The sequence below is a fragment of the Danio rerio genome, chromosome 1 (genome assembly GCF_052040795.2).
Source record: "Danio rerio strain M-AB ecotype USA chromosome 1, GRCz13ab, whole genome shotgun sequence".
Lineage (NCBI taxonomy): Eukaryota > Metazoa > Chordata > Actinopteri > Cypriniformes > Danionidae > Danio > Danio rerio.
The window spans coordinates 14,078,900-14,098,323 of record NC_141021.1 but is presented as its reverse complement, the minus strand read 5'-3'; the positions used below and the strand labels follow the sequence as shown (position 1 = coordinate 14,098,323).

At 34.4% G+C, this 19,424-nt stretch overlaps 2 protein-coding genes across 14 annotated transcripts in view; one reads left to right on the top strand and one right to left on the bottom strand.

The window, feature by feature from the left end:
• LOC141384915 (uncharacterized) overlaps positions 1-19,424 on the top strand; it is a 547,599-nt gene that overhangs the window by 435,091 nt on the left and 93,084 nt on the right. For 10 of the 12 annotated variants that reach the window (XR_015476321.1, XR_015476344.1, XR_015476320.1 and 7 more), the window contains one exon: positions 15,555-15,701. Coding sequence is in view for 3 of the 12 variants with exons in the window: in XM_087236791.1 (XP_087092917.1) it covers positions 15,555-15,658 (104 nt within the window). In the remaining 9 variants the exon portion in view is untranslated. Of the gene's footprint in view, positions 1-15,554; positions 15,977-19,424 lie in introns of those variants that run through there. The other 2 variants (XM_087236790.1, XM_087236789.1) reach the window with 1 other exon arrangement.
• Positions 17,817-19,424, bottom strand: part of pcdh10a (protocadherin 10a) — a 34,263-nt gene continuing 32,655 nt past the window's right edge. The window contains exon 5 of one of the 2 annotated variants that reach the window (XM_087235089.1): positions 17,817-18,810. In XM_087235089.1, the coding sequence (XP_087091215.1) occupies positions 18,757-18,810 (54 nt within the window). In that variant the 3' untranslated portion in view covers positions 17,817-18,756. The remainder of the gene's footprint in view (positions 18,811-19,424) is intronic. The other variant, XM_087235088.1, reaches the window with a different exon arrangement.

Here is a 19,424-nt window from a genome sequence, read left to right as displayed (position 1 = left end):
TCGCATCTCTCTCCCGGTCCTCAAATAGGCTACGTCGCGCACCCTTCTCACCCCTGCCCACAGCATCTGTCCTCTCTTCACGTCGCGCACCTTGTCAAACACCACCAAACCACCACCTGTCCTGACAGCTGAGCAGGACTCTGCCAAATAAACCCTGACACTCCGACCAATGCGAGGAGAGTTTACTCACACGTGACTTGTTTTAGCTCTTTTGGCCCGATTAGAAACTTTGCAGTGTGAAAGCGAACCGCTCCAAAAACAAAGAGCAACAATGTAACAATTGTAATCTCTGTTTCAGAACAACTGAATCGATTCACAGGTGTGAAAGCACCCTTATATTATATTTCCCAAAAGATGTTTAACAGAGCAAGGAAATTTTCACAGTGTGTCTGATAATATTTTTTTCCTTCTAGAGAAAGTCTTATTTGTTTTATTTCGGCAAGAATAAAAGCAGTTTTACATTTTTTAGAAAACATTTTAGGTCAATTATTAGGTTCTTTAAGCTATCTTTTTTTTTCGATTGTCTACAGAACAAACCATCAGCCTACAATAACTTGCCTGATTACCCTAACCTGCCTAGTTAACCTAATTAACCTAGTTAAGCCTTTAAAAATCACTTTAAGCTGTATAGAAGTGTCTTGAAAAATATCTAGTCAAATATTATTTACTGTCATCATGGAAAAGATAAAATAAATCAGTTATTAGAAATTAGTAATTAAAACTATTATGTTTAGAAATGTGTTGAAAAAATCTTCTCTCCGTTTAACAGAAATTGGGGAAAAAATAAACATGGGGAATAATAATTCAGGGGGGCTAATAATTCTGACTTCAACTGTACATAGGGAAGTCATCACGTCAGTTACGGTTGCGAATTAGTGAACATAAATGAAGTATACGACGACAAGATATAACTTTAGCAGTAGCAAGACATTTTATAGATTTTGGACATGACGTTAAACATCTAGAATGCATAGAAATCGAGAAGTATTTGAGCCACATAGAGGAGGTAATCTGAATAAAAGATTTACAAAGAAAAGCGTTTATAAAATTCATTCATTCATTAATTTTCTTGTCGGCTTAGTCCCTTTATTAATCTGGGGTCGCCACAGCAGAATGAACCATCGACTTATCCAGCAAGTTTTTACGCAGCGGATGCCCTTCCAGCTGCAACCCCTCTCTGGGAAACATCCACACACATTCACACACACACTACGGACAATTAGCCTACACTACGGACAATTAGCCTACCCAATTCACCTGTACCGCATGTCTTTGGACTGTGGGGGGAAACCGGAGCACCCAGAGGAAACCCACGCGAAGGCAGGGAGAACATGCAAACTCCACACAGAAACGCCAACTGAGCCAATGTTCGAACCAGCGACCCAGTGAACTTCTTGCTGTGTGGCGACAGCACTACCTACTGCGCCACTGCCTCGCCCCGTTCATGAAATTATAAATTAAAATCACTTACGCCAAGAGGAATTAATGAGGAATTGGACCTTTCTGTGTTTCTTTAATGGCTTGTTGTTTAGCTATAATATTGTGAATCATGGATTTTGAGCATGTGAAGATACAAATAATTAGATGAAAATATGTATTAATGTTTTGGACTGTCGGAATTTCATTAAATTGATGTAGACATGAATAAGTGAATGATGATAACTGATATGCTATTTTCCTTTGAAATAGTGTTTTTGAAGGTGAAGGTAAATATTTCTATTTCTGTTATTTATTTAATGACGTAATTTGATTGACTGTGGGAAAAACTATACCACTTTAAGGATTTTGTGTTTGGTATCTTTTTCCATGTTCAAACAGCAACATTATGCTGAAGAAAGTTACCATTTAAAATCAGTGATTTAAATAAATGACTGTTGCATAGTGCATTTACATACTTTATTTCTAGGTACAAAGATATTCTTTTAAAAAAAAAACTGCTTTAATGACCCAGTTCAGTTGTGAATTTGTTCGCAATGTATTCATCAGCAGAACGATAAGTATGTAAACAAACCACAGTGGGGAAATAATGAAATATTAGATGCATAATTACCTGATTTCATGCAATTTCTCTGTTCTTTTCATAAAGCGTACGCTGTGGTAGCCTAATGAATGTGAATTTGTCCAGCACATATTATAATGCACGCCACTAATTAATGGTGTTTAATAGTACATGAAAGCATAGTGGATAAATCCATGCTCCATCTAGCATTTTCCTGTCATCGCCTGGTCGTTGTGATTCAACATTGATTCCAACAGGGAGTTGATCTTGTGACCCTCCAAGTGGCCTAAACTTCAGCATTTCATCCAACACACTTCTTAGCTTTTAATAACCCATTATTTAACCAGGTTGGTCCCAGTGAGACTTCAGGTGTCGTACAAGAGCGAGCTTTTTGTTTCAGAGATCTATAGTTAAGCAACAACCTTTTCCCTGTTGGAATCTCTGGTCACCCACAACGCACTGCCTTTTATAGTATTTTAATTTGACAGCGCAGTGGGCAAGTGTTGTAATTTCATTTTGACTGTATGGCAGATTTTTGCAGCGCGTGTGACGAGGTGGAGCCAGAATCAATGTTCAGCGGCTGTGTGCTCACCAGGTGTGTGAATTAGCTGATGTGTGGAGACTCAGACTGACTCTGTCGGCACTCTTTCTGTGCTTCTACAGGCCTTATTTTTGCTGCCGCCTCGCTATTCTTGTCCTTGGACAGGCTCTGCATCATGGATCTGCTTGTATTTTCTCTTGGGAGGGCTAAAATACAGTGTTCAAAGGTTCGTCTTTCTCCTGAATAGCTCTTTGCCTCTCTGTCCCTCATGTACTGTACCAAGTCGTCGTCTGCAAAAACACTGCAGACAAATTGATATTATTGGAAAGGTGTACATTGTCATGATAGTGAAGGATAGATAGTTGTTTGGCATTTCGAACCTTACATTTTTAAAGGTATTTTAATCATATCTTGCCTTTATTATTGTCTCTATTATTATATAGTATGCCTGTTTAATAAATGATGTTCTAATTATCAGAGAACTGTGAAAAAAAGCAGTACAACTGCTTTCAACATTGATAGTAATGAGAATCAGCTAGGTAAATGATTTCTAAAGGCCCTTGTGACACAAAACAAAAACAAAATCTGAACAATACTGTTTTTACTGGATATTTTATTCAGCAAATGGAGTCTATATAAAGTATTTCTTAATTTATATATATATATATATATATATATATATATATATATATATATATATATATATATATATATATATATATATAAATCTGATTGGCTGATAGCTGTGCGATATTCTGCAATATCAGAACTCCTACAGCCTCTTTACCCTTTGTGTATTACTCCGCCCACATACAGCCAGCAAAAAGCAGACACTACAAATCTAAAGTTTAAAAGATGCACACTTAACTGTTTAACTGTCAGCTTATGATTTGAATTCAATGTGGAAGAAAGTAGTTCCTCATACAAAAGAGTTTTTGAAACTCTCCGTGTTCGATTTTGTTTTTATGTACACAATTATGCTGTCAAACTGTTGTATAAATGCAATATCACATGAGTAGCAGTGCGATATGGCTGTATATCGGCACTGGTGGGGGCACTAAGGCACTCTGCCTGCGGCCTCGTGCCATCGCACGCCTCCCACCAGTGCTGATATATATGAGCAATATCACACGAGTAGCAGTGCAATATGGCTGTATATGTATACACACACACACACACACACACACACACACAGAAGTTCTTTGTATTTGTGTGTTTATATATATATATATACATATTTATTTATGCTTTTATTATGGATGCAACTCATTTTTGCCCAGCACTACATAGGGTCAGTGAGACATTATCACTAGATAAATTCCACCATGTGCTCAGGTGTATCTTCTATCATCCCAAAGTGATTTGTCTTGAGATAATGACCGGCTGGCTGCATTATCAGACTTATTACGCAGCTACTTACTGTACCTGATGAATAAATAAATGCACATGAAATATTGATTGAAGTCAAAATGAATTTATTATGGCATTATGGTAGACGGAGGCCGTGTTGATATAAGACAGAGTAGAGCAGCACAGCCACTGTATTAAAAGAAACAGTTTACGGTAAAATACTTTTTTTTTTTCTTTTTTCTGAAACTGAAGTCAGTTTTAAATATCTTCTAATAGATTTCTATTAATAAAGCAGTTGCCAGGAAAACAACAAATCTCTTCTTCACGCTAATCTCCAGCTGCTATTATTCAGATAAGATCACCCTTATGCATTATGCATTTTAAGTTTCTATAAACTTTAACGAATTAAAGTTGGAGTTTAAAATCTCCTTGTTTTCCACTGGCAGTGATCTTTAGATACGCGATCTTTGACCCTTCTCCCATTAGCTACTAACGTTTGCTTTCCTCGAAAACGCCATTATCTCCTTCAAGAAATGCAAATGTGCTTCTCAAGTCATTCTTTATGCAGGTACTCAGAATATATTGAGATAGAAGTCCAAACATCCATCTCTCTCTCAGTTGTTCTCGGCAGAAATGAGGTCCACCCAGGTGTTCATTAAGGCCTGATCGATTCATCTCTGGCTAAGCTGATATCATATTTCCCTCAGAAGCTGCTCCTGATGAGCACCATTACTGAAGAGTGTAGATGTGGATGAGGAGCAGCAGGAGCCTTTTCTGCTTACAGTACGGCATAATGAATGATGGGATATTGCTTTATAAATATGCACGTATGGCCTGGCCATGCTGTGGAACAAACCACTGGGTTTCTGTCAATATTGTGGGTGGAGGGTAAACAGGGTGGGGTTTTATTTGATTATTATTTGTTGGGGATTGTAAAAAATATTCCTTGATTTCAACAGTAAGAAATGCTACACTAAAAATCCACAACCTGTTTAATGCAACCCGGGCTCATTGTGGAAACATAGCCCTCGGACGTTTCTGCGGACCGCGATTTACGTCCCGGGAGGTGTTTTTTTGTTTTCGCGGTTCTCGCGCGAAAAGCCGCCGGATCGGGGAAAAAAAAAAAAAGCAAAAGCCCTTGTCTTCGATTTCGTACGATTTCGTATCTCCGGCCACGTAAATTGCAGTCTCCAGAAGCGTCCGCGGGGCTACGTTTCCAGGATGAGCTTGGGTTGGTTTAATAGTAAGTTTCCTTAATAGGTATATACAGTTGAAGACAGAATTATTAGCTCTCCTAAATTATTAGCCCACTATATATATATATATATATATATATATATATATATATATATATATATATATATATATATATATATATATATATATATATAATTATTATTTTTTTTTTTTCAATTTCTGTTTGATGGAGATAAAATTTTTCAACACATTTCCAAACATGATAGTTTTAAATAACTGATTTATTTTACCTTTGCCATGGTGACAGTACATTTTGCTAAATATTGATTTAAGTATTCAGCTTCAAGTTCAATTTAAAGACTTAACTATAGGTTAATTAGGCAAGTTTTGGTAATTAGGCAAATCATTGTATATTGAAGACCAGGGGTTCTTAAACTTTTTAATCCGCGACCCATAAAATAACAACTCCAGTAACTCGCAACCCTCATTATGCTCGGAGGTGGTTATAAACATACAAACAATGCACACAACACTGCACACACACCAATAAGAACTATATAAACACGTGTATATTGACAACACAAAATAGTGCAACAGTCTAACAACACCATATCATTTTTATAATCATTATTCATTTGTTTAATTTAATATTAACCCCACTTAATGAGAATGGTGGGCACAACGTTTACAGCACAAGACTATTCTTGGTATAATTTTAAAGACTGCCACTTGGAAATCATCCTCTATGTTCAGTCGTGGGCTTTTTTTTTTGATGTATGTGAGGGCCATCAAAGTGTCAAAATTTAACATTGTGATGTAAAATCAATCTGATGCAGCTAATGCTATTGCTGTGACGTTAATCTAATAACCTCAGTGGTCGCAATCCAATGGATTTTTTTTTTAAGTATTTAAACTATTAAATATTAAGTATATATTAAATATATTAAAAGTTAAAAACTATTTTAGCTTCTGTAGTTTATAGATAAAATATGGTTATTCTAATAGTTGAATAACATACATGAAATTTTGTTGTGAATTACCAAGCACCCACCCCCTGCCCCCTGGTCTCGAGACTCCACAGGGCATCCCGAACCCCACTCTTGAGAACCACTGCTGTAGACAATCAAAACTTAATGTTGCTTTAAGGGGGCTGATAATATTGAATAAAAAAATATTTATTTAAAACAGTTTTTAATCTAGCTAATATAAAACAAATAAAACGTTATCCTGAAGAAAAAATATTGTATGAAATACTGTGAAAAAAATATTGCTCTCTTAAACATCATTTGTGAAATTTTTGAAAAAGAAAAAAAATCACTGTAGATTTACAGGAGGACTAATTAATTTGACTTCAACTGTATATACTGTGGATAACCATAAATTCACTTTCCCATAATTATCTGCATGACACTTCAATTTGTATGCTTTTTTGTTGACTTAAAAAAAAATAATTAAATAAAAAAAATAATAATAATAATTATTATTAAAATTTCTACATTAGAATTTAATATTAAATCTAATGTTAATTGATAATTTATTGATTTATGTTTTTTGCTTGTGGTTGTGTTTTTGTCTGTGTATAAAAGTTCGATTAGATGTTAAGTGTAGATGTTAGTACTTCAAAACATTGATCAATGACAAAAAAAAATGAAACATGGTAATTTACTGTAAAATGTGGAAATTCCTTTTATGTTCCTACCATATTTTAACCATATATATATATATATATATATATATATATATATATATATATATTTTTTTTTTTTTTTACAATTTTTACAATTTTTTTTCTACAATTTTATAGATTTTTTTTTATTTGTTTGTTTGTTTGTTTGGTTTTGTTTTGTTTTGTTTTTTTACAGTATTGTTGAATATGTCACTCCTTGTCGTAGAGAATTAGTGTTGATGTTTTCTGGATGTTGGGTATTTTCTAGTGTTTAGGTCTGTTTTGTGTCGATGTCTGTATATTTAGATGTGTATTAGTGAATGGAGATTTGGTTTTGTCTCAAGGTTGAGCTGCTGCTGGTTGGTCATTTTTAGGAAACATTTTTATCTGTGTGTCACTGATACATTTATAGAGCAGAGATAAAGACAGAATAATGATAGGCCACTGAACCTAAAGAGATACTTCACCAAAAGCAGAAAAGTCTGTCATCATTTACTCAGCCTTTACTTGTTTCAAGCCTTGTGTACTTTTTTTCTGTTGAACTGTAACCACTGACAACCATATTTTTTTTCCCTATACAGTGAAAAAAAGATTCAAAGTTGATTCCTTGGATTTACTAATTGTTTTAAAAATTAAGTGGTTGTAAACAATTTATTTGAGCTGAATTTAAACACATTAAGTTGAACATTACCAAATTTATTTATTAATTTTTTATGTTTAAATTAAACCTATATAAATCGTTATAAATCTTTAGATAATGTAGTAAATGTAGTAAGACTTTCTCCAGAAGAAAGTGATTTTAAAAAATGTCCTTGCTCTATTAACACAGTACGACATCACACATCCCCGAATTCAACATGGGCCCCCCTGTCTTGTCTTCTGCTCTAGTTCACATTCTTCCTCCATCACATGCTTCACACTGAAGATCCTTCTGTTTCTGTTAGTGGCGCGTCTCATGACGAACTCCAGAACGAAAGCAGATAAGAAGAGCTCGACCTCCTACAATCACTCTCTTGTTGGTCTGATGTTCTGCAGCCCAGAGCAGGAGCAGATCGGCTGATAACTGGGCTTTGTCTGTGGTCATTCAGTGTTCGCCTCATATCTCTTGACCTGCTTTTTATCTGGTTTCGTGCCTGTCTGACATTTCATGGTTCGACCTCCTCTTTAAACCCGTGAGACTGGAGAGAAAGCGGGTATGTTATTCTTGGGGTTTAGAGAGTTTTGAAAATGATCACAGCGGTTTTTATCACCCTTAACACTGTCAAAATCATAATGATGTTTGCATGAAAGGATCAAATAGGCAGAAGATCAGACAAATAGTACTTTCTTGGGAGAAATCGCCATCTGTGTATATTTGTTACACATTTCTAAAGGTCATTTCATGCTTTTTTAACACACACACACACATGCACTGTTAAGCTTTGCCTTGATTTAACAGTTATTTGCTGAAAAAAACTAAACTAAGCCAGTAAAATGCCACATACATTCTTTACAGTTGACTACTGTAATATGCACTGCATTGTGGGTCATTTTAAAACGTTTACAGTAACGTATTGCATATTAGGAATTTTGCCGTACTTTACTGTAATCAATGTAATCAATCACTGCTATTGTAGTTGAAGACAACAATGAGGCAGATGATGTTGTTTGGAATTGATTAAATTCAGTAAATACTATAAATAAAGGTAAAAATTGCCATTCTTTAAAATTAAAATGTGTTAAAAGGTATTTAACATAAAAAGAAGTTGGGGCAGGACTATTTTACTGTAACAGAATTGCAGTAGTGCCTAGCTACTGTAAAACACATTTACAGGCAATTTACTGTAAAGAGGCAATTGTGGTAACTTGGTGGCAGCAGTGCTGCTGGGAAGTTACCGCAAAAATACATTAAGATGTCTATCAGTTCATAAATACGCACAAACACATACATACACACACACAATAATAATAATAGATCTAGTATATTATGTTTAAATGAGGAATTTCACTGTTTACAAATCTAATGTCTCATTTTAAAATGTACTTAATATTCACTTAACTTCACTTAAAATATTGGTATATATTTTTGTTTATTATTATTATTATTATTATTATTATGTTTTTGGATCTTTTTGAAAGAAATTCCGTATGCTCACCAAGGCTTTTTTTAAAGTAATATAAAAAATTATCTTTTGGATGGGAATATTTTGGAAATCAAAACATCTTTATTAGATTTTGAGAAATAAAATCCAATAGAAAAGCTAGAACAAATAAACTACAATAATCAACAGTAATAAACAGTTACACAGTTCTATTCCAAATCAAGGACCATTTATTAATTAATTTATTTATTTATTCGTTTTTTGTTTGTTTATTTATTTATTTATTGTTGGTTGGTTGGTTGGTTGGTTGGTTGGTTGGTTGGTTGGTTGGTTGGTTAGTTAGTTAGTTAGTTGAAATTGTATTTTTGTTTGTTTTTATTGTTTTTATTGAATGGTTCTTTAATTTAGAAAGAAAGAAAGAAAGAAAGAAAGAAAGAAAGAAAGAAAGAAAGAAAGAAAGAAAGAAAGAAAGAAAGAAAGAAAGAAAGAAAGAAAGAACAATATTAATTGAATGCAACCATTCTTTAAACAAATAAACAAATGTATAAAATGTATTAACTAATCCTGGACACATATTACATAAATATATATTCAATAAATAAATACAAATAACAAATAATAATGATAAGATTTACTTAGAGTATAAGAGATACTTATAACATTATTTTGTTCAATGTTTGCGTGCTGAGGCAGCATATTTCAAAGCCATTATTAACCTGTATAGTGCTTTTATATGTAAGCACAGTAGCATGTATTCATTAAACCAAACATTAAGTTAACTTAAACTGAAATTAAAAACAACCACATGAAGAAAAGGCATTACTAAATCATTAAAGATCTCATTATCCAGTGGTGTGGATAAAGCCCACAGGGATGCTGGTCTGAATGGAGGCCTGGTATTTACTCAAAGGCCCTTGTTCAGTTATTGTCAGGACTCATTGTGTCCATTTTGCACCAAGTGAAAAGTAATTTCTGCCATATTTGTCCTCTTTGTAAAAAGAGCGCTTCATGTTTTTTTTTTTTTTTTCTGTTGCTGATTAGTCATGCGGGAGTTTTCAATTCAAAGCCTTGTTTTTACATGCTGATTTTACCCATGGCATAGAACTGGGTGTTTTTCTTCTTTTTTTTCTTCTCCTCTCTGATGGCCAATCAGGAACACTGGAGAAAAGGCCAGAGAAGTTTAATGTTGAAAACAGCTCTCTAATCACAGTCAGTGCGACAGGACTGAATAAACATCCGCAATCAGAGGCTTTCATACTCGTGCTTATCGTTCGGGCCAAGAAGTAAAAGATGTTCTAGATTGCTTTGAATGAAACGATGAGCCTGTGAGCTAATATGTGTTTTAGAGAGAGAGACCGGCTGAGCTGTTGCAAAACTACTACTGTATTTTGCAGAAGTCCAAAAAGTCTAATCACAAAAATATATTTGCTAAAGATTATAACAGTTATTGTATTAACTAAAATGAACTATTTAATACTTTATTAATCAATAATCATGTTTAACTGTACTAATGCATTATTAACATCTAAATGCATGCTTGTTAACGTGACCATTAGTTAATGCACCATGAGTTAACATGAACAATTGTATTTTAACTCATGTTAACTAACATGAACAAATACTGTATTACATATATTGTCCATTGTTTGCTGAAGTTATTAAATGCATTAACTTATACAATCTTATTGTAAAGTGTTACCAGATTATAGATTCCAAACACCCAGCAGGATCAATTTTGAATTCTGTCTTTCAACTTCTAATTGTAAATAATGAGTAATAGGTTAAAAAAAATAAAAATAAAGAAGAAACAAAAGCAGTAAAACAATGTAACATAATCAGACAGATATATACCCTCACCGGCCACTTTATTAGGTACACCTGTCCAACTCCTTGTTAAGGCAAATTTTAATCAGCCAATTGCATGGCAGCAACTCATTGAATTTAGGCATGTAGACATGGTCAAGATGATCTGCTATAGTTCAAAATGAGCATCAGAATGTGGAAGAAAGCATGGCATGGTTGTTGATGCCAAACGGGCTGGTTTGAGTATTTTTGATCTACTGAGATTTTCACGCACAGCCATCTAGGGTTTAAAGAGAATGGTCTGAAAATAGAAAATATCCAGTGAGCGGCAGTTCTGTGGGTGCAAGTGTCTTGTTAATGCCAGAGGTCAGAGGAGAATGGCCAGACTGGATTGAGCTGATAAAAAAGCAACAGTAACTCAAATAATCACTCATTACAACCGAGGTATGCAGAAGAGCATCTCTGAATGCACAATATGTCGAACCTTGAGGCAGATGGGCTACAGCAGCAGAAGACCACACTGAGTGCCACTCCTGTCAGCTAGGAACAGGAAACCGAGACTACAATTTGTACAGGCTCTCGAAAATTGGACAATAGAAGATTGGAAAAACATTGCCTAGTCTGATGATTCTCAATTTCTGCTGCAACATTCAAATGGTAGGGTCAGAATTTGGCATCAACAACGTGAAAGCTTGGATCCATTCTGCCTTGTATCAAGGGTTCAGGCTGGTAGTGGTGGTGTAATGGTGTGGGAAATATATTGTTGCTTATATATATAGTTGCTTGGCAGACTTTGGGCCCATTAGTGCCAATTGAGCATCGTGTCAACACCACAGCCTACTTGAGTACTGTTGCTGACCATGTCCGTTCCTTTATGACCACAATGTTGAATCTATGCCACAAAGGATTAAGACAGTTCTAAAGGCAAAAGGGGGTTCAACCCGGTACAAGTAAGGTGTACCTAATAAAGTGGCCGGTGAGTGTATAAATTGAGTTCGTCTTTGCTGTCTTTACATTACTTTTTATTGTCTGCCATACTTTACTATTTATGTTTTCCTAGATATTTTGGAGCGCCTTCATATTTTTAAGCATATTAATTATTAAAATGAAGAGACCACATGATGCCACTCAGTTTCTCTGGATTTATTAGGTATGGGTTTAAGTAAAACATTGCTGTTTTATTGCTTTCTCCATTTTTTTTTCTTCAAATATGTGATGATAAATCAGTTTTTATTTCCACCAAATGTTGACTTCTTAACTCATCTGAAGGTTAAACGTTGATATTGTTTTCTAATAATATTATTTTTTATTATTATTATTTTTAAGGGGGCAACATGCTCTAAATGACATTTTTATTTTAAATTTGTAAAAAATAAAAAATAAAATCAGTTTAAAGAATTTAGTTGTTTAAATAATAAAACTAAAAAAAAAAATAACCCAAACACACAACTATAAATCATAAATCCAGGAAACTACAAACTTTCAAGTGTCCTCTTAATTTTTTCCATTATTGTATAAAACACAGGCGGATATACAGTAATTATACGGTCAGGGGTATTTATTGTAAAAACTGATGGGAAATAAACAGAGTAATAGCATTACAATCAACGTATGTTGTATTCCACATCAGCTGAATCATACGACATATAAATGTGAGTTTTTATCACCAGATATCAGTCATTCTTTATTCAAAAGTTAACATTAGTTATTATTATATTAACATTGTAATCAATAATGAGGTACACAAGTCAAAAGTGTTTACTGGAAAGCAATCAGGGCTAGTTTTTAAACAAAATGTGTAGAATTTGAACATGTCAGCGGTTTTTATGATGTGTATTATATACGTTTGTACCTGTATATGTCTCAATATATCATTTGGTCACGTTTGCAAATATAGTCCTAAAATACAGCAATTTCATACTCTGTGCAACTTGTTACCTTCTGTAAAGCTGCTTAAAAACAATAAATATTGTATAAAGAGCTATACAAAGAAACTTGAATTGAATTGAATTGAACTTACATGTCAACGTGATCAAGTTTCAGTTTCATTAATAGCCTTCATAACTTTTGTATGTGTTTTTGATTTGAATGTTGCTTGATCTATTTTAATTGTGTTCCAAAGTCAGCTGATTGATCTAAAATATTCATAATGTTTGATTAGATTCCAATTAGTTTGGTCAAATAGTGAGGTTAATGGCTTAGGTCACAGGTGTCAAATTCAGGGCCGCAGCTCTGCACAGTTTAGTTCCAACCCTAATTAAACACATCTGATCAAACTAATTGAGTCCTTCAGGCTTGTTTGAAACCTACAGATAAGTTTGTTGGAGCAGGGTTGGAACTAAACTGTGCAGGGCTTCGGCCCTCCAGGAATTGAGTTTGACACCCCTGGCTTAGGTGATCAAAAACGTCTAAATACCGTTTCTTAAAATTACTGTAGCTACTTAAATTAAAATCAAACTACTACAGGTATCTCACTGAAAGCAGAGGAGAATGCTTGGAGTTCAAAAGTGTTTTTAAAAAATGTGCTTTATTGCTTCATTAGTTAATGTATTTCCTAATATGAACAATACATGTACAGTATTTATTAATCATAGTTCAAAATGTACCAATGCATTGTTAACATCCAAGTTAACATTAGTTAATACCCTGAGTTAACTATACCAGAGTTTCTCAACCGCATTCTTGGAGGGCCACCAACATTGCATGTTTTGGATGTCTCCTTTACAGGTCTATCAGTCTCTGCTAATGAGCTGATAATCTAAATCAGGTGTGTTTGGTTAAGGAGACATGGAAAATGTGCAGAGCTGGTGATTCTACAGGAATATGGTTGAGAAACACTGAATTATACTTATGATAAATGACTACAATTTTAATTAAAGAGTGTTAACAAAGATTAATTAATACTATAATACATGTATTGTTCAGTGTTTACGTAAATATATTAACATTAACTAATGGAACATTATTGTAAAGTGTGAATGTTATGTTTGGGCAAATCACCGCTACTTCATACCAATTTGTAAAATCTCATTTGTATACTCTTTTTTTCATCTTCATTTTATAGAATTTGTGATACGGATTTGTGACTAATTCCCCAAATTGTTCAATAGTTTTTTTATGAGGTCATGTGATAAGACTATGTTTTGGAAGTTTTATGTATTTGTACTTCAGCAATAACCTGGTTATATTCAGTAATGTGTTCGCGTAAAGAGAGAATTCACGCATGAAGGAAGATTTGCTGTTAATTCACTCACCCTCAGGCCATCCAAGATTTAGGTGACTTTTTTTCTTCAGTAGAACCGATTGTTAGCTAAAATTGTGGTCCTTGGCGACTTGGTGAAATACAAGTTGGCATATTTACATTGTATTTAATTGAGACCTACACTCTCACCGGCCACTGTATTAGGAACATCTTACTAGTACCAGTTGGATCCCCTTTTGCCTACAGAACTGTCTTAATCCTTTGTGGCATAGATTCAACAAGGTGCTGTAAATATTCCTCAGAGATAATGGTTTATATTGACATGATAGCATCACACAGTTGCTACAGATTTGTCTGCGGCACATCCATGATGCAAATCTCCCATTCCATCACATCCCAAAGGTGCTCTATTGGATTTAGCTCTTGTGACTGTAGAGGCCATGTGAGTACAGTGAACTCATCGTCATGTTCAAGAAACCAGTCTGAGATAATTTGTGCTTAATGACATGGTGCATTATCTGCTGGATGTAGCCATCAGAAGATGGGTACACTTTGGTCATAAAGGGATGGACATGGTCAGCAGCAATACTGAGGTAGGTTGTTGCATTGACACGATGTTCAATTGGTACTAAAGGACCCAAAGTGTGCCAAGAAATTGCCTCACACCATTACACCACCACAAGCCTGAACCGTTGATACAAGGCAGAATAGGTCTGCGCTTTCATGTTGTTGATGCCAAATTCTGACCCTACCATCCGAATGTTGCAGCAGAAATCGAGACTCATCAGACCAGGCAATATTTTTCTAATCTTCTATTGTCTAATTTCAGTGAGGCTGTGTGAATTACAGTTTCAGTGTCCTGTTTTTAGCTGACAGGAGTGGCACCCGGTGTGGCCTTCTGCTGCTGTAGCCCATCCGCCTCAAGGTTGAACGTGTTGTGCATTCAGAGATGCTCTTCTGCATACCTCGGTTGTAACGAGTTGTTATTTGAGTTACTGTTGCCTTTCTATCAGCTCGAACTAGTCTGGCCATTCTCCTCTAACCTCTGACATCGACAAGGCATTTGCACCCTGAGAACTGCAGCTCACTATGTGTTTTCTATTTTCAGACCATTCTCTGTAAACCCTAGAGATCGTTGTGTGTGAAAATCCCAGTAGATCAGCAGTTTCTGAAATAATCAGACCGGCCCGTCTGGCACCAACAACCATGCCATGTTCAAAGTCACTTGAATCACTTTTTTTCTTGCTTGGTTTAAACTGCAGCAGATCACCTTGACCATGTCTACATGTCTAAATACATTGAGTTGCTGCTGTGTAATTGGCTGATTAGAGAGTTGCGTTAACAAGCAGTTAGACAGTTGTACCTAATAAAATGGCCAGTTAGTGTAGACTATTAGTAAGATCTGATTATTACCCTACTCACACCAGAAATGATTAAATATAACAATGAAATACAACACAATAACATAAAATGACAATAAGATGTAGCATTTGTGATCCACATCCACATATGGCCGTTTGTAAATTTAATGTGTCTGGTCTAATCCGCTGCCGGTTATTTTTAGCTGTACAAAACGGCTCATTATTCAGCTTGATTCTGCAAGCTGGTATGTCCTACCATATTTAATGTATCCTCTTTCTTATGACCACACCGGTTTGTAACCCAAACAGTTTTACTGTTTAATCCATTTACGCTTCTCTTTTATTTCTCTACAGGGACCACTGAATCAGAAGTCGTGCACATTCACAGAAAACAGCTTACTTCCACATTGAAAAATAAGGCGGATACATCATTATGGTGTACAGCTTATGTGCTGTAGACTTTCATGAACACACTCTGGAACATTTGCTGAGGCATTAAAGGTACTGTAATAATAGTCTGCAGTTTCTTGCACATACTGATTGTTTTTCCCTTTATAAGACCCCAGTGTATTGTTTGGGCACAGGTATTCATTTTATTTGGCCTGTATATGTTTTTTGGATTCTCAAAGTGCTGGAAGTCAGTGACTTGCTGTGTGTGAATCACCAAGAACCAAAAGATTCGATTGTGTATTTTAAGGGATAGTTCACCCAAACGTTTAGCTGTTTTGCTTTATTTACTTAGCCTGCAAACCTGGTTTACTTTCTATCTTCTGTTGAACAAAAAAATAAAAGATAAGGAAGGACTTCCGTAGTATTTGTTGTTCCTATAGTGGATATCAATGGTGTATTTTTCCCCTGTATTCTTCAGAATATTTTGTTTTGTGTTCAACAGAAGAAAGTAATCCATAAAAGTTTAGAACAATTAAGTATGAGTAAATCTTGAGGAAGGAAATTATGTAACTGTCCTTGTAAAAAAATCATCTGAATGCCTGTAATGGTGAATAAATTAACAGCACATTTAAATTCATGGTGACAACTCCTAATATAGTTATCATGACATCATGCGGTCATCCCTTTGCTTATTTTAGTCTCACTCTCATCTATGTTTTGGTGTTTGAAAGAGACTTATGTCAAATAACTATAGCATCAAATAAGTCTGCACTTTAAGACAGAGAGGCTACACAATCCAAAGCCCCAATTTCAAAAGCTAGTCTTTTCAGCACTGATATTCATTTATGGCAATTTGGTGTTAACGAAACTATCCAATGGGCTACACAGGTGCAGAAAAAAAAGTGTATACAGTTGAAGTCAGAATTATTAGCCCCCCTTTGAATTTTTCTTCTTTTTTAGATATTTCCCAAATGATGTTAAACAGAACAAGGACATTTTCACAGTATGTCTGATAATAAATTTTTCTTCTGGAGAAAGTCTTGTTTGTTTTATTTTGGCTAGAATAAAAGCAGTTTTCAATTATTTAAAAAACATTTTAAGGCCCAAATTATTAGCTCCTTTAAGCATTTTTTTTTCAACTGTCTACAAAACAAACCATCGTTATACAATAACTTGCCTAATTACTATAACCTGCCTAGTTAACCTTATTAACCTAGTTAAGCCTTTAAATGTCACTTGAAGTTGTCTTTGCAATTTTATTTACTGTCTTCATGACAAATATAAAATAAGCCAGTTATTAGAAATGAGTTATTAAAACTATTTTGTTTAGAAATATGTTGAATAAGTCTTCCCTCTGGTAAACAGAAATTAGAGAAAAAAGTAAACGGGGGCAAATAATTCTGACTACAACAGTATATATATATATATATATATATATATATATATATATATCAGAAAATGTTAGATTAAATATCTGAGCGGACAGAATCATCTCTTCTGTGTTTTTTTGCACATACTCATTGTTTTTCCTTTCATAAGACCCCAATGTATTGTTTGGACCCACAGGTATTCATTTTATTTGGCCTCTATATGTTTTAATTATTTATTTATTTATTTATTTTTTTGTCTCTCGAAGTGCTGGAAGCCATTGACTTGCAGTGTATAAATCATCAAGAACCAAAAGATCTGCTTCAATAGTGCATTTTGGGAGATAGTTTACCCAAAATGGTTAGTCATTTACTCTATACTTTTCCCAAACATGCTTCCATTTCTTCTACATAAAATATACTGAAGAATGAGCACAGCCATTGACATCCACTAAAAAAACTACAGCAAAAAAAAAAAAAAAAAAAAAAAATATATATATATATATATATATATATATATATATATATATATATATATATATATATATATATATATATATATATATATGGAAGTCAGTGGTAGTTTTCTAACATCTATAATAATTTAGAACCGTTAAATGTGAGGAAAATGGTGAGGAAATATATATATTTTTTAAACTGTTCCTTTAAGAAAATTGCTTGCATCTTTAATGGCCTGTAATGGTGTATAAATTAACAGCGCATTTAAATTCATGGTGACAACTCCTAATATAGTTATCATGACATCATGCGATCATCCCTTTGCTTATTTTAGTCTCACTCTCATCTATGTTTTTGTGTTTGAAAGGAAAGAGACTTATGCCAAATAATAAGACTGCACTTAAAGACAGAGAGGCCACACAATTCGAAGCCCCAATTTTAATGCAAGTCTTTTCAGCACTTGTATTGATTTATGGCAATATGGTGTTTAGGAAACTATCCAATGGGCTACACAGGTTCAGAAAAAAAGTATATTTATATATTATATATATATATATATATATGTTAATATATATATATAGATTTATAGTTATTTGAAGCTTTAAAAGAGAACAGTACACACTTGCACATGTGAAGATAACCACAATGTCAGATGAAATATCTGTAGGCCAATGAGAGGACAGAATCATCGTCTCTTCTTCTTTTTTTCTCCATTTTTTTGTCCCCCGCATCCACACTTTTCTAAAGATAGTAACTTCAGAAGAACACTTGACCACACTGATTAAGAAGAAAAAATAAACAACTATAAAAACAGTCAAGTCTAAAATGGATAGTTGAGTTTATAATGCACATAGTTTGGGCTGCTCTTTGTACAGTACATTTGTACAGTGTGTATGCATGTGTGTGTGTGTGTGTGTGTCGAATCGGGTAAAGGGCTCAGATAGTTGGTATAGTTTACAGTGGACTGTAAACAGAGACACATTGATCACAGAGCGGAGAGAGTGAGGAAACAACCGTGTCCATTGATCATCCATTTTTCTCGTTTTGTCTCTCCATCACTCCTAATCCTCTTTTTGAGCTCTCTCCCTCTGTTCTTCCCTCTTCTCATCCAGCTTTTCGGAGGAGATTTGGCGAGGTTTCTCAGTCCTGCTGAGAATTCTCAGGGTCCTTACGTCATCGGATCGCATCCGATTTAATCTGTCTCAGACGTCTGACAGAGCTGGGAACGACCAGATCGGCCATGATTGAGTTCAGTACAAAGAAAAAAATAGAAACGAAGGAATTTTTCCTTTAAAAAAGAAACCGTTGATGCTTTTGGCCGGTTGCGTTACTGTGCAAACTCACGCTTTTTCAGGAATGTCCACACGGAAGGTGCTAGGAAATCCTTTTGCGTGCTATAAGGGCAAAGAACAGGCAGAAAACACATGGATGGTTAAAATCAGATTCTAACCAGTCCTAACATCTTCTTTGGTTAGCTGAGTTTGATCTCACAAGAAAAAACGATGTACGTTGTTTATCTGTGCACCACAAAACATCATTCTGGACGGATTTCATATTGCAGACATTAATCTGTATAGATCTGTCTTTAAATCTTGTGTTTGAGTAAGAGTTTGATTGATTTTTGTGTGGTTGTGCAGTCAAATGTGTTTTGTATCATAATATGACAACATCAAAAGTATCGTACCTTTAATTTAAGGCAAGACACTACAGGCAAATCATAAAGTAATATCTTTGTATATATCATGTATATTTAGTTATATTTGTTAGTTTGTTTCCTTGCCTGTTTGCTTCCAAAGATTGTTTTCTTTCAGACTAGTGGAAAGAATAGTTTTAAAATACACACTTTTACCAATTTTTTTCTACAGTGTTTGGGTATATATTGTTTAAGATATAGTTATATACAAACTACCAACAACGTAATATTTATCCAGCCCAATCACCCAATGAAACGTAGTTATTGTATTTATAGTCCGAAAAGTGGCTAATTTATACAAAATGTTATTTTTAA